Genomic DNA, 15614 nt, shown 5'->3' on the forward strand with positions numbered 1-15614 from the left:
AAATGTTTCTTATAGAATTCAACAAATGCAGTTTTTAAAAAAAAAAATCTTAAAATCTGTTTTCACTTCAGAAACAATTTTATTATGTCCGTAAGTATTTCTTCATAATTTATCACATAAGATTTCAGGTGCTTCTGCTTCACTTTGGGAATATTTTTATTTAAATAAAAGTCAATCTTTCTGGCCTTCGTCACATATCTGACCTTCATCTTTCTGCTGCCTCACATGGAAAACCAAACACCTGCACCTGTCCAAACTCCCACTGCCCTTTGATAACACGTCCCCCGTCTTGTCCAATCACATCGTTCCCCTGATGGATAAAAGCTCTCTGTGCTGATGGACCGAACATGATCGAGCCATGGCCTTCCTGTGGATTCTCTCCTGCCTCGCCTTTGTCGGCGCCACTTACGGTGACAGTAAGTGACAGTACAATTGGAGATGGCCATGTTTTATCACCGTGGTTTGATTCTTCAGTCACTGACTGATTTGTTAGGAAGTCCAGAATAAGTTAACGGGAGAAAAAGTTAAATATTTCTTTTCAGTTGTCAGCAGGTTCCTTTTGTTTGTTGTTATTAATAATGTTATGTTGATGTCATAAGGTTGCGGCGTGCCCGCCATCACTCCCGTCATCACTGGTTACTCTCGTATTGTGAACGGTGAGGAGGCAGTGCCTCACTCCTGGCCCTGGCAGGTGTCTCTTCAGGTAAGCAAACACAAATATGTTTTTTTCAATAATATCAAGTATTTTGATATTTTCAAACTAATTTTGACGACCAATCACCTGATAAACTGATAACGATTTGTGATCATCAAGCCTCTTCTGAAGCTGGCCTGAAATTTTGTTTCTAAACTTATTGCAATGTACCAAAGCGAGTCACTTTAAAACAAATAACTATTTTCATTTAAAACTTTCATTCATTATTTATTTATTTTTTTACAAGCTTTTAAGCAAAACTGTAACTGCATCCCAGTAAAGAAGTTTATACAAGTTACTGTATGTCTTTATATGAAGGAGATTAACCTTGCAGGTGTTTTTCTTCCCCAGTCATCAGTGCAGGGACAGATTCTAACTTTGTTTATTGCCTCCAGCAGTCTGTTTAAAATGTGATTCAAGCAAATTAACCTAAAAGATTTTAAACATCCTTGGATGCTTGTTTTATCTGACTGATTATCTGTCTTAATCTGGACTAAAATACTCATATGACAGTTTATTACCGTATGCAGTAGAAAATATGTCAGAGATGTACTGTAGACAACATATTATCTGTCGCTTTTAAACCAAATAACAGTGTCATATAGGTATTTTCAAGTTGTCGTTGGAGTATTTTTTTTTAGTTTCTTTACTTGGATGAAGCTGCATGAACAGATGTTTGCTCAGGTTTCAGTTAAACCATTACAGATGCAGATGCACAAATCTAGCACATGTGTTCATGTGTCTGTGTTGTTGCTATTTCAGGACTACACTGGCTTCCACTTCTGTGGAGGCTCTCTCATCAGTGACTCCTGGGTGGTGACAGCTGCTCACTGCAATGTCAGGTAAACACCATACACAGGCATACATGTGAAGAGGTGGTCAGACAGAAAATGATCTCAGTGTGTTTGGTTTGCAGGACATCCCACCGTGTGATCCTCGGAGAACACGACCGTTCCTCCCATGCTGAGGTCATCCAGGTGATGAAGGTCGGCAAGGTAAGTGACATTCAGCATCACCCATAATCTTCATGTGAATATGTTGGTCCTAACGCCATCACTTCCTGTCAGGTGTTCAAACACCCCCAGTACAATGGCTACACCATCAACAACGACATCCTGCTCATCAAGCTCGCCAGCCCCGCCCAGATGAACATGCGTGTTTCTGCCGTGTGCATGGCTGAGACTACTGATAACTATCTTGGAGGCATGAAGTGTGTGACCAGCGGCTGGGGTCTGACCAGATCCACCAGTAAGAGCCACAACCACTCATAGACCTTGGTATCAGCCTTTCCTGGTCTCTGGTCCGTTTTTTTGGGGGGAGGGATAATTGTCTATAAGTTATGTTGGAAGGCACATATAAATAATGTAAGAATTAAGAACAATTGTGATATTGAACAAAACTAAAAATGTATTATTACAAATATATAGTTCCCTGATAGTTCCATACATGACTTACTGAGTGGAGGTATAAGGAAAACTTCACAAAAACAACACTAAATCTGTTTATAAGCTGCAGACAAAAGCCATAAGAATTATAAATGGATCTCAGTATTATGATCCAACCAACACACTTTCCATTACATTGCATGCTTTAAAATTCTATATTTCAGTCATGATTAACACCACCTTGATAACCTTGAATAGGGTATAAATTAATCTTCTTCCTATATGCTGTTTGAAATAAGAAAAAAAAAGTAATGGTAATATTAAATACACCAGAGTGTGAAGCTGCTGGATTGAGAGTTGTATTCTAACCAGAAATGCGTGGAATGCTCCCTCAGAGTCAGGAATGAGTTTTTGCTTCAGGTGTAAGAGTTCAAGTATCTGGGAGTCTTGTTCACGAGTGATGGTAGGATGAAACGGGAGATGGATCGACAGATTTGGCCTGTTCCGCAGTAATGAGGGCGTTGCTTTGGTCAGTCATGGTAAAAGCTCTCAATTCACTGGTCCATTTACATTCCAACCTTCACCAATGGTCAAGAGGTATGGATCGTTACCAAAAAAAAAAAAGATCCCAGACACAAGCAGCTGAAAAGAGCTTCCTTCATCAGGTGGCCGGGCTCAGCCTTAGAGATAGCGGTGAGGAGCTCCATCATCCGGGGGGGAGCTTGGAATAGAGCTGCTGCTCCTTCACATCAAAAGGAGTCAGTTGAGGTAGTTTGGGCATCTGGTTAGGATGCCTCGTGGACGCCTCCCTTAGGAGGTTTTTCAGGCACATCCCACTGGGAAGAGACCTTGGGGCAGAAACAGAATTCGGTGGAGGGATTATAAATCTTCTCTGACCTGGGAACGAAAGCTTCTGCATACACTTTTCTTTTGTCTATGTTACGTTCTTGTCACTGAACTTAATTGAATACTTGTTTATATATTTTTTTTAAATGATTGAAATAATTATATACTGTTGTTTTTAATAATGACTAAAAAGCACAGGCAAAAATTAATCAATATATCAGTTGTGCAGATGAATGAGTCCACCAGTAGTGTTTGCCCTTGCCCATCTCTGTATGTGTTAACCTGAAGGTGTGTAACATGTTGAGTGTATCATTGCAGATCCTTCCACCCCCGCCCGTCTGCAACAGGCCGCTCTGCCCCTCCTGAGCAACGAAAACTGCCGCAGTTACTGGGGCAGCAAGATCACCGACCTGATGATCTGCGCCGGCGCCTCTGGAGCCTCCTCCTGCATGGTGGGTGGGGCCTCCATCAAAGTTTAGCTCAGGATCTGATCAAACTGAGCCATGTTTGACCTCAGAGGTTTTACTAAAATGCTGAGACCTTGTCTTTCTTTCAGGGTGACTCTGGCGGTCCTCTGGTCTGCCAGAAGAATGGAGCCTGGACCCTGGTGGGTATTGTTTCCTGGGGCAGTGGAACCTGCAGTCCCAGCATGCCCGGTGTGTACGCTCGTGTCACCAAGCTGCGCTCCTGGGCAGACCAGATCATTGCTGCCAACTGAGCACACTCAGCAGAACACCTTCACTTTCAACCTGATCTTAAATAAACCCCAGAAACTGTGATGATGTGTCATTTGTTTCTTCTTCTACACAAATTTTGTGTTACACTTTTCAGGCCAGGGTTTAAACTTTGAATAATGTTTCTGCTGTGATGTCTGTCTGAGCTGTAGACCTCCAAATAGGGCTGGCTTTTACCATTCCCTTCAGCTAAATCCCACTGTTGTCTATTGGGACATCTTTCACTTTTTATTTATTTATATTTCTTGGATTCATTTGTTTATGTTGTACAATATGCTGCTACTAAAAGTGAGAACACATTATTTGTGATTGAGCTTCTAGTTTCTTGTTTTGTTTTGTTTCATTCTGAAGGTACAGGAAAAACAGCAATTCAACAATTCTGTTGGAAACTGAAAAACACTGAGTGAATAGTACTGTTTTATGTTAGGAACAACTAGGTAAAGTCAAATGTAACTGTGGTCAATAAGCTGTATTTTCAATATGTTACTGTCTGTTTGTATGCCTGCCTTGGTTGCTTTGCAACTAACCAACCAAGGTAGGCATTGTTTCAGAAATCTGGTCACTTTAGGTTAGCTCCTGTACATATTTATTGGCTTTGTTTGAGCTGAAAACAAAATGAAATGTATATTACTAAACAAAATCATGTCAGTATGTTTGAAACATGAATCAAACTTCAACAAGAGGAACTATGTAATAATTTGGTTGGTAGACAGGATGTGTTAGCTTAGCTTGCTTGGCTTAGCGTTAGCACTGGAGCCAATGACAAATAGCTAGCCTAGAAAAATCAGTGAAAAGCACACCCAAGGCGTCTTTGAGATTCGTTAATGAAATAGTTTGGTTTCTCTGAAATGGAGTTGTGAACATTTGTACTAACAGTAGTTGACTAGTTAAAGAGTCAGTGAGAGTTTCTGACAAACAAGCTAAGCTAAGCAATTGAACTGAAGAGCAAATCTTTCTCTTAAAAACAAGTTAAACTGTACATCTTTAAAGGAATAAATGAAAACTGCAGCCTAAATAAGTCAAACTGTCAGTTTAACTCAATTAACTTCTTTCACCTTTATTTTAGATGAAATGTGCTTATAGGCACCAGCTCCCCTGCAGGGAAAAGCAGGTACAGATAATAGATGGATAGACATTTTTAACTGTTTATTTCACAAAACCCCATTTATTCAAATACAGATTAAAAACACAAACAGGTCTGCAGGTTTCTTCACAACAGCTTATCTTTAGGTGCGTCTGGGTGGGCAGGTGTGGCCAACTGGACGGCAGTAGCAGATGGCGTTGTAGAAGCGGCAGTAGCAGGTGTCACAGGGGTCACAGCAGGGCAGCGAATAGCCCAGACAGAACTGCTGGTGGGGGATACAGCGGCGAGGTGAGCGCACGGCCCGACCCTGCAGCTGCAGCAGCGCAGACAAGTCCTGCAGGACATACAGGTCAGACAACAGGTTCACAACACAATATATAGCAATCACTGAGAAAAATCTAGCACCTCATTGTTGGAGTCTGCCTCCATCAGGAAGCGATCTTCCTCAGAGTCCACAGGTATAAGGGCGGGGTCCTGCACTGGGTTGGCAGCGGCGCTTCTCTCTGCAGAATACAAGCAGAAAACGGTTAAAACAATTAGAAAACTTGCATTTCCTGCAAAAATGCAGCATGGATGCTGAGTGCTGAATGACTTAGCAGAAATTTGTTTGAGCAGAAACTAAACTGTTAAAATTAAAATAAGCAGAACAGAAGCTATAACAATCAGGACAAAAGCTGAAACAATCAAAACAAATGGAAATACAAGGGGAAGAGAAGCTAAATTGGGAAGAGCAATGAAAAGCTAAAACAAGGAGAACCAAACCTAAAAGCTAAAATTGGAAAAACAGTATTTAAATCTAAAAATAGTAACAGCAAAACAGTAGCTAAAAGCTAAAACTAGCAAAACAGTAGGTAAAAACTAAAACTAGCAAAACAATAACTAAAAGATAAAACCATAAAAACAACAGCCAAAATATAAAACTAAATATTTGGTTACAAAAGCTAAAAATCATAACACACTATAACTGAATAAGCTGGATGTTTTGGTATGTGAATGATTAAAATAGCACAAAAGTATGCAGAAGTAGTTTGATTGCAAAAAACATACAAAGTAAACTAAAACCAGGAAAACAATAACGTGAAAGCAGAGTCAGCATTCATCATAGACATGTATCAAATTACTAGACTATATATGGAAATGTGGAAGTTGAAGTCGGAGCCATTACAGCATCCCTACAGACTAGTCCTAGTACAAGTCATGCCTCTGCATGTACACAAACAAGACGTTACTCTTGGTAAAATAAAATAAAAATACATCTCTGATCATTTTTTTCAGGTGCTGACTCTTGTTGATTCATGTAGTTCCTACCATGCTGCTGTATTTTCACATATTAATTTTTCTAATATGTTTAACTATAATTAGCTATATCATACTTAAATTAATGGTCATGTAACACAATGATTGTGTGCGGGGAGTAGGTGGAATACAGTCCCACATTGCTAGTGTGCAGACTCTGGTCCCAAAAAACATGGCACCTTTCTTTAACCGGGTCCTGCTGTCTTCAATTCCCAACAACAAGAAAAAGTGGAGACATTTTGTCTAGAATTATAATACATGTCTATGTCATTCACAAAATAAGATGATACTCCAAAAGATGGCTCATCTCAGCATAAAGTGCAATGTGTCATTAAAAAATCTGAGTAAAGTGGACAGAAATCTCTTTTGGATCGGACAGGTGGAACCAACCAATATCAGACAGGTAGGAGGTATCTGTACGGTGTCCTGGAATCGGACCCTCGTCCAGTTGAATGTTTCCATGAACAAGGGAGGAGGAGACTCGCAGCAGACTAAAGAACCAACAGCAGAGCAACAACCCGCCTAACATCCTGCTGCTGTCAGACACAAGGAGAAGAAGGAAAAGCAACCCACAACTCCCAAAATCCTCTGCTGCTCCAATAAGACTTTCTGAAAGGAGAAATTGGTGACATAATAAAGTTTTGTTTCACTGCTGCTCTTTATTTATTCCTAATATTTTCTTTGCATCTGTGTATTTTTCTAATTTTCTCTTTACCCCCCCCACACACACACACACACACATACACACACACCATGTAATTGCCTCTGTACATTTTTTTGTTTGTTTGTCTTTGGAGTTTTTTGTTTCTTAACAAAATTTCTCATGACCCACTGGACTGATTTTATTGAAACCCACAGAATGTAATTATTGGATACACATCTACAACTAAACATTGTTAAGAATAAACTGATTCAGGATGAGCAGAACATCTAACAGAATGCTTTGGAGAGGTGTTTAAATGTGTTTAAAGCCATGTGATATGAGTACTGTATTTTCTGGACTAAAAGGTGCACTTAAAAGCTTTCAATTTTCTCAAAAAATGACAGTGCACCTTATAAACCGGAGCGCCTTATATATGTAAGAAGTCATAATGTTTTAGTACGTCTTTCGTAGACTACAAAGCTGCACCACTTGCAGCATTAAGGCTCAGTTATAGTCGAACTTTGTGGTGCTGTGCAGGGCTCCGCACACAGACCTGAGTGAGCGGTGTTTATACTTGACGCTTACGTCGATGCAGTATCCTTCCGTGAGTTTTGAACTGTTTGATTATCTTTGTGATCGCTCATAGAGGGATGATATAAATGCTGATACAGGCGAATCAGCTCCGCTAGAGCAGAAAAATTATTCATTTTGAATGGAGCGCGGTGTGCACGGTCCGCGCTAAGTTACAAAAATTGGGAGGTGCACGATGCGCCTTATAGTCTGGTGCACATTATATATGACAAAAGTTATAAAATGGACCATTCATTGACAGTGTGTCTTATAATCCAGTGCAAAAAATACGGTAAAACTAAGACAACATTAAAATCTTCTGATTTTTGACACACTTCACTCCTAGTCATACCTTTAGGGGTACAAAAGCTTGTGAGTAGAGTGGTATCCTCAAAGTTACTGTTATTGTGCTTTCAACAGTGGTACATATTGGTATCCTTGTAGTTCTCACCTTTTTAGAGACCAGTCTTGTACCTCTAGTGGCAGCTCTGTACCCTAAACCAGTGGTTCCCAACCCTGGTCCTTGAGGAACAATACCCTGCATGTTTTACTTATTTCTCTTCTCTTCAGCAGGTCTTCAAGTTCTGCAGAAGCCTGTGAATCACTCACTCATTCAAATTAGGTGTTAAAGCAAAGAAACAACTAAAACATGCAGGACAGTGTTCTTCCAGGACCAGGTTTGGGAACCACTTCCCTGACTACCAATACAAAACAGTCCTTTAAAATGGCTTCATATTCAGTTGTTCTTGATTTCAACAATCCAACCAAACTCTAAACTAGGGGTGTCAAACTCCATTCCTCAGGAGCCGCTCTCCTGCATGTTTTAGATGTGTTCTTTTTTTAAAACACTTGGTTTAAATGGATGACTTGTTGCCATGCTCCTAGAGAATTTGATGATTTGGTGAGGAGGTAATTAGACCATTTGAATCAGATGTGTTAGGCAGAAAAACCTAAAACTCCCAGGACAGCGTCCCTTGAGGCCTGGAGTTTGACACCTTTGCTCTAAACCACAGTTCTACTGATGACTGTCGGGTTTTGGGTTTTCTGTGGGGTTTTGTATTTCAGTTTATTGTCTTCATGTTTTCTGTTTGAGTCTTTGTTCAGTTATCTTTGTCTTAGTTTAGTTCTTGTTGTTCGTGTCTTTGTTTCCTGTCACTATTCACTCCTCCTCAGTCACTCACTTGCCTGCCTGCCATGCCCATCTACACCTGTCTTTAGCTCTCGTAATCATTCCACCTGTGCCCGCTTTCCCAATTACCTCCTGTGTTTAAAAACCTAGTTTTTGTTCTACCTTTGCTGCCATGTCAGCTTTTCGTTTTATTTTCTTTATTTAAATAAATTAGTTTTTTTAAAATGAGTCTGTGCTCTGGGTTCACCTTCGTCTCCACCACTCCTGACAATGACAAAGATTTCCACTCAGCTCTCAATTCCCATGCTGTTCCCAAGGGGCTTAATAAACAGCAACAAGCTACCACCCAATATCTGGACCAACTGAGTAATATCGTTCTAAACATGGATCAGAAATAACACTTCTACAACCTTCTGTACAGGCTCCTGTACAGCTCTCAAATATCACCTCCTGAAACATGCAAGGATAAGTAGTTTGATCATTGTAGAGTTTTTTTTTTTTTTGATCATTGTAGAGTTTTTTTTTTTTTTTTACAATGCTTCCTCATTTTTAATTGCACTTGCAGAAGCTTCGATTTAGACTGTTCTAAGATTAGTTTTGTAAATTGGTGAATTAAGTGGTAGAACAATATTTTGGTCTGAAGCAATTTTAATATCTAATCCCATTGAATCCCCTTTCACTACATTTGTATCAGATTTTTGCAAAATTTTTGATTACTTTCTCTGTGAAGATGATGCTGTCTGACAGCTCCAAATTTTAACATTTGGAAGCCACTCTGTTAAGAGTATTTTTGTTTGTTCTCTGTCAGAGCAGCTCAAAGACCAGCTAGCCTCCCAAGATGACCCCTCATCAAACATCTCTGAAGTAGAGATGCAGATCAGAACCAACAATTTGATGCAAAAAGTTGTATCTACTGTGGAAAACCAGACCATTTCATTGCATCCTGTCCTGATTGGTTAAAAGGTTGACCCGACCCCGGATAAGCGGAAGACAATGGATGGATGGATGGATGGATGTTGTAAACGACATGGAGGGCTTAGCCCTACTAGCCCACTTATACCAGCCGTCCCTGATCATTAGTCCTATGGGGGTACATAAATCCAGGCTGTACCTCACGGGACAGAAATGTACTCATACTGTACCCCTATTTTTAAGAGTGTACATGTTTGAGAGCAGGCAGGTATAGACAGATTCAGACAAGATTAAAGCTGTCTGAGTAGCCTACCCCATCCACACAAAAGCAATTTCAGCAATTTCTTGGCTTTGCCAACCTCTACCACCAATACATCCAGAATTACAGTCAAACCACCAGTCCTCTAACTAGATTGTGTGATATCCATCACACTTTTGTCTGGTTCCCTGAGACCGAAGAACCTTTTTAACCCTCCTGAAGCTCTCAAAAGAGAAAGAGAAGAAAGAGAGGTGGAGAAGCCCTTGTAACTTCAGGTCAATTTAATCCCTGGATTTTAACTGGATTTTGCCACTAGATTGTCACCATAAGGGAACACCATTATCCTAATCATTGTGGATCAATTTTCCAAAGCTGTTCACTAGATCCCATTACCTAAACTTCCTATTGTTTGGAAATTGCTCAGCTCCCAGAACAACTTGTCTTCTGACTACATGAAATCTCCATGGACATAGTGTCTGACAGAGGCCCCCAATTCATTGCACAAGTATGGAAAGCCTTTTGCAACACACTTGGAACAACTGTTAGTCTGTCATCTGGTTTTCACCCCCAATTCAATGGCCAAACGGAATGACTCCATCATGAGCTGGAAGCTGGTAGAAGATCTGCTATCACAAATAATCCCACATCTTAGAGTTGTTGGCTACCCTGGATCGAATGTGCACACAATATTCTAACATCTTCCATTACTGGACTAACTCCTTTTGAAATGTCACTAGACTTTCAACTTCCATTGTCCCCCGTTGAAGAAACCAAACTGGCACCAAACCAAAGAAGTATTATTACAAACAGCACATCAAAATTGATGATTTGGTAACAAAAAAGCATCTCTCTCCCCAGTATTCCCTGGTCAGTAGGTTTGACCTTCCTCCTGTGATATATCTCTCAAATAAGTCTTCAGTAAACTAGCCCCAAGATTCTAATGACCCTTTGAGATCAAATCCATCATCAACCCTTCATCAGTTCATCTCAAGCTCCCTCTATCCATGAGGATCCACTCCACTTTCCATGTCTTCCAAATCAAACCCATATCGTCTAGTACCCTTTGCCCTCTGGCTGCACCCCCACCATCTGCCTATATGATTAATGACCATCCGACTTGCATACATACATAGTACGTTGCATCTTTGATGTTTGCTGTAGGGGCCAACGCCTTCAGTATTTGGTGGATTGGGAAGGGTATGGCGCAGAAGAATGACCCTGGATCTCACGTTCCTACACCCTCAACCCTGAACTCATTACCAACTTCTATAGGAGCCAACCGGACAAATAACCAGGTGGCAACCATTAGGGGTACGCTGTCAGGATACCTGTTTCTTTCTAATCACCATTAATTATTTTACTTTCTAAGATGAGTTTCAAGAGGGCATGTTTCTCCACAGGGTGGGGTTGTCAGTTTGTAACAGTACCCAGCACAGCTACCGTGAATTCCAGCTGATGACCCTCTTTGGTATTTAAGGCTAAGCTGAACCACAGCTCTTTGCTGGATCAGTAATGTCACACAGAGATCATTTTTGCTTCAGCCCTATTGTGCATTTCCTTCGAGTTAAGTAAAAGAAACAGTGTTAATACACTGCCTGGCCCCAAAAAAAGTTGCAACCATAATATTCTGTTGGACTGCCTTTAGCTTTGATTATGGCACACATTCACTGTGGCATTGTTTCGATACGCTTATGCAATGTCACAAGATTTATTTCCATCCAGTGTTGCATTCATTTTTCACTAAGATCTTGCATTGATGATGGTAGTCTGACTGCTGCGCAAAACCTTCTCCAGCGCATCCCAAAGATTCTCAATGGGGTTAAGGTCTGGACTCTGTGGTGGCCAATCCATGTGTGAAAATGATGTCTCATGTTCCCTGAACCACTCTTTTACAATTCAAGCTCGATGAATCCTGGCATTGTCATCATGAAATATGCCTGTTAGGGAAGAAAAAATCCATTGATGGAATAATCTGGTCATTCAGTATATTCAGGTAGTCAGCTGACCTTTGACCTCATTCTTTGAGCACATACTGTTGCTTAACCTAGACCTGACCAACTGCAGCAACCCCAGATCATAGCACTGCCCCCACAGGCTTGTACAGTCGGCACTAGGCATGATGAGTGGAACACTTCACCTGCACTTCACTCTGGAACAGGGTAAATCTGGACTCATCAGACCACATGACCTTTTTCCATTTCTCCAGAGTCCAATCTTTATGCTCCCTAGCAAATTGAAGCCTTTTTTTCTGGTTAGCCTCACTGATTAGTGGTTTTCTTAAGTTCCCTTCACATTGTGCATGTGGAAATGCTCTTACTTTCACTATTAAACGTAGCCCGGAGTTCTACTGTTGTTTTTCTTCAATTTGATTTCACCAAACGTTTAAGTGATCACGATCCTTCAGGATTTTTTTACGGCCAAATTTCTTCCTCGAAGACGATGGGTCCCCACTATCCTTCCAGTTTTTAATATTGCGTTGGACAGTTCTTAACCCAATTTTAGTCATTTCTGCAATCTCCTTACATGTTTTCTCTGCTTGATGCATGCCAATAATTTGATCCTTCTCAAACAGACTGACATCTTTTCCACAATTACGGGGTGTGTCTTTTGACAACTCATTGCACCAGTTGGGGTAAAATAACTTGTTGCCAGTGTAGCTGAGTTAATTTTATTTATTTATTTACTTACATTGTTTTAATGAACCTTCTCAAAACGCCTTTTTGTTTAATTTACATGTCTGGTATCGCTTTTGTATTATAGTAGGACTATTTCTGTTCATACTGCTTTTCATTTTTGGTTTCTGATATTATTTTGGGAGGATGGTATTTGGTGTTGCACGGGGCGGAGCTCTGGGACGCGGCTGCAGCAGTCAGGCAGAGGCTGCCTAACTGAGCTGCTGGGATTTGACTGTGACTGAGTGCGCCTCGTGGTTAAGTGTGTCCCACACTCTGTTTTGTAGGAATAAACCGTCGCAGAGCCTGAGTCCAGTGTGTTCCTGTTTTACAACTGTTACATCAGCTGAAACATAATCGCCCATGCAGTAATTATCCAATAGGAGGCTCGTACCTATTTGCTTAGTTAAATCCAGGTGGCGACTGTTTTTTTGGCCAGACAGTGTGCCTACTTGGTTTCCTTCATACATTCCTCTGTGTGTCTCCTGGCTCCAATACTGATTATTCTCTGTGAAGGATCCTCCAATGGTCCTCTACATGTTTGTATTCCTCCTAAAACAAGTATGGAGAAGTCAGCTCAGCCTTCATACTCGCTCAGCCTGCCTGTCTGCTCTCTTGCCTCATCCAAAGACAATTCTTACCTTCCTTAGACTTCTGGAATACTCTCCCCTCCCTTAAACCTGCAAAGGAAGAAAGACAAGTAAGAGCTAAAATTAACTCAGCAAGAAAACATTAAACTGTCTACTTACCTGAAGATCCCTAACTCCTGCTCCGCTCCTTCCCCACATATTCAGTTGTTCTTCATTTCCAGTCACTTTCAAAATAAAACTATTTAATCACTTACCTGTTCTCCTTTGGAACTTTTTGGCCCAGTTCCACAAACCTTGGGTAATAAACATTGTAAATTATGACAATTCAGTTGTAGAGGTGTATCCAATGATTTCTTTCAGAGATTTTAATTAAAATCTGCTCAGTGGTTCATGAACTATTTTGGTAATGACAGACAAACACATACAGAAACATAGGCACAAACACACACAGACACACAGATATAATTAAATTTATGTCAGTAGGCAATAATACACCTCAAAATAAATCCCCTTACAGAAAACAGAGAGAAAAACTACAAAAAGAAAACAGAGAAGAAAATAAATCTGAATTTAAAAAAAGCAACAATAGGTAGGTAGGTACATATATATATATATATATATATATATATATATATATAGCATTATATAGCATTATATAGCACTTTTCAGCACAAGGCGACTCAAAGTGCAAAAGTTTAAAAAAATTAAATGTTTGTAAAAATATAATATAGTCATCAATAATTTTAGGCAAATAAATTAAAAACAATACAAGTTTAGTTTCAAGATTATTTTAATGTTACCTTATGCAGGTATTTGGTAAAAAATAAATTACTTTTTAAAAATTTGTTGAAAATTTTTTTTTATTTTGTTTTGTTTAAACACAAACGGTTTTCTGTCATTGTATGTAACATGTAAAATAATCAGTAAATTTGTTTACCTTTTACTGCTTGGGAACATAAATAAACATTTCAAACCCTCATAAATGTGGGTATTGAGGTCCAATAGTCAATCATAGAGGGTCCACAAGTCCAAACTGAATCCTGGGGCACAAAAAGGTTTTTCCTCCGTACCTTTAGTTTTGACTATGTAGAGTAGTTATTGTACAGCCTTTTTAAATATTTTTACTCAGAGCAGGTGCAGTTAAATCTATTTAAGTATTTCTGTATAGATTTTCTATTTGTTTTTTTGTTTGTTTTTAGTGTACCGATTTTGCTCTTATCACTGCATACAGATCAAGTGTCTAAAGAAGCAGAAACAATGAAAAAAGAAACTATTTAAACTAATAATTGATTATTCTTGGAATCTAAGCACAAAATAGTCTTCCTCAGTGACAAACCATCATTGCAAGTAACAACACAAACTGAGTTAAAGCGTTTGCAGAAGAAATCCCCACATTTTTCTGTAACTAAAAGCTTTTTCTTGTTCAGAGAGTTGGTGAACAAAAGTGTTATTAAATTTGTACAAAGGTTTATAGCTGTTGGTGAAAAGAAGCCAAAGATGAAAGATCAATACAAGTATTTAGAAAAAGATATTTAATGTCAATCTGTTCAACAACATACTTTTGTTATAAAATAGACAGATAATAATTTTCTTTTTCCTTAGAAATATATGTTTTTTGTTTAAATAAAATAAATGAGATGAAGAGCAGACTCACCTTTCTCTGTGACTCCTGCTGTGTTTGTTTCTGTGTGGAGGGGGCTGCAGGCTGATTTAAAGACCCCTGAACAAGAGGAAGGTCACGTGACCAGCTGGGTGGTTGCTTCTGCATCCTCTCTGACATGAACCCCGTGGGACAAACAGACATCTGTCCTGTTGTTCTGTTCAAATGAACTTTACTTCAAAACTCTTCCTGGTTTGCATTTCTGCAAAAATGCTGTGTGACTGCAGAGCGCTGAATGGTTTTGCTGAAATCTGGTGAAGATGCTAAGAAAAAATGTTAAAGTTAAAACAAGCAAAACAGAAGCTAAAATTAGCAAAACTGTAGCTGAAAGCTTAAATGTATTATTGTTGCTGTACGTTAAAGTCACCACCAAAAATTTGTATGACAGTATGACAATATACTTTTCTTATCTCATTTTATGAAGTTTTCTATTTTAAGCCTATAATCGACAAAACTTCAAATGTTTCATGATTATAGCAAAAACAGTGGAACACCTCTGCTGCTTGGTGGTGAGAGAATCCATATGAATGACATGTCCAGGGCTCTCAAGTCTCACGCATTGACCGTGTGACACACGCATTTCGTGAAGTGCACACGCTCACAAGCCACACTTTGTATTTCTCACGCAAAAAAAACATACACTCGCAAGCGGCCTTTTTGTCACTTTAACGCTATATTTAGCGAGTTTTCAGATTCCTCTAGCATTTTTTAAAGCGACAAATCTAGTGACTTTGGCGGCTAAATGTGAGAACGCACATTCTGCAGCGTACCGTAAGCCCCGCCCACTTCCCCAAGCACTGACAGCTGTCAATCTAACAACAGAGAGGAGACCCTCTTCACTGTGTCCACAGTGGCGCTCCCGCGCGCCCCCTTAAGCACGCACGGGAGCGCGATTGTTTTCATGTGAGTCGTGTTGTCATCTGATGACAGAGAGCTAAAGATTGAGAGGCAGAAAGATAACGATGTAGGCATGAAAGAAAGCTTTTCAAAGTGGTTGAAAGACAGCAGGAAGTTCTGTCTGAGCATCAGGAGGAGGCCTGGAAATGTTCAGGTTGGCTAAAGCTACTAATAAATAACAAGTTACAGCTGTTTACTGATCAGTATTTACAATATAACAGCTGAGAGGATGGAGAGAAAGAA

At 39.7% G+C, this 15614-nt stretch overlaps 2 protein-coding genes across 4 annotated transcripts; one reads left to right on the forward strand and one right to left on the reverse strand.

Annotated features, from left to right (window-relative positions):
- The first annotated feature begins 284 nt into the window (after nt 1-284).
- Nucleotides 285-3704, forward strand: LOC108248653 (chymotrypsin A-like). The gene is made up of 7 exons (XM_017437548.3): nt 285-416; nt 600-703; nt 1457-1536; nt 1611-1689; nt 1762-1942; nt 3244-3377; nt 3482-3704. Exons 1-7 carry the CDS (start codon nt 359-361, stop codon nt 3641-3643), a joined length of 798 nt encoding a protein of 265 aa, XP_017293037.2. The 5' UTR covers nt 285-358; the 3' UTR covers nt 3644-3704.
- Nucleotides 3705-4824: 1120 nt separating this feature from the next.
- On the reverse strand, nt 4825-15041 carry agrp (agouti related neuropeptide). 3 transcript variants are annotated; one of them, XM_017437551.3, is made up of 5 exons: nt 14469-15041; nt 12866-13107; nt 12619-12776; nt 5149-5246; nt 4825-5077 (listed from the first exon to the last, which is right to left on the reverse strand). In XM_017437551.3, the coding sequence occupies exons 3-5, from the start codon at nt 12692-12694 to the stop codon at nt 4886-4888; spliced, it is 366 nt and encodes a 121-aa protein (XP_017293040.1). In that variant the 5' UTR covers nt 12695-12776; nt 12866-13107; nt 14469-15041; the 3' UTR covers nt 4825-4885. The 3 variants fall into 3 exon arrangements, with proteins under 3 accessions (XP_017293040.1, XP_017293038.1, XP_017293039.1); XM_017437549.3 differs by lacking the exons at nt 12619-12776; nt 12866-13107 and adding an exon at nt 6430-6648; XM_017437550.3 differs by lacking the exon at nt 14469-15041 and having other exon boundaries at nt 12866-13333.
- Nucleotides 15042-15614: the final 573 nt, after the last annotated feature.

Source organism: Kryptolebias marmoratus, linkage group LG15 (assembly GCF_001649575.2).
Source record: "Kryptolebias marmoratus isolate JLee-2015 linkage group LG15, ASM164957v2, whole genome shotgun sequence".
Classification (NCBI taxonomy): domain Eukaryota; kingdom Metazoa; phylum Chordata; class Actinopteri; order Cyprinodontiformes; family Rivulidae; genus Kryptolebias; species Kryptolebias marmoratus.

What these genes read in the sequence shown, in the direction of transcription:
- LOC108248653 (XM_017437548.3), top strand. Translation starts at nt 359, where the DNA reads ATGGCCTTCCTGTGGATTCTCTCCTGCCTCGCCTTTGTCGGCGCCACT. An exon ending in CGGCGCCACTTACGGTGACA is followed by an intron (nt 417 to 599) that starts GTAAGTGACAGT and finishes TGATGTCATAAG; the next exon opens with GTTGCGGCGTGCCCGCCATC. An exon ending in AGGTGATGAAGGTCGGCAAG is followed by an intron (nt 1,690 to 1,761) that starts GTAAGTGACATT and finishes ACTTCCTGTCAG; the next exon opens with GTGTTCAAACACCCCCAGTA.
- agrp (XM_017437549.3), bottom strand. Translation starts at nt 6,568, where the DNA reads ATGTTAGGCGGGTTGTTGCTCTGCTGTTGGTTCTTTAGTCTGCTGCGA. An exon ending in CTCCTACCTGTCTGATATTG is followed by an intron (nt 5,247 to 6,429) that starts GTTGGTTCCACC and finishes TGTATTCTGCAG; the next exon opens with AGAGAAGCGCCGCTGCCAAC. An exon ending in AGGCAGACTCCAACAATGAG is followed by an intron (nt 5,078 to 5,148) that starts GTGCTAGATTTT and finishes TATGTCCTGCAG; the next exon opens with GACTTGTCTGCGCTGCTGCA.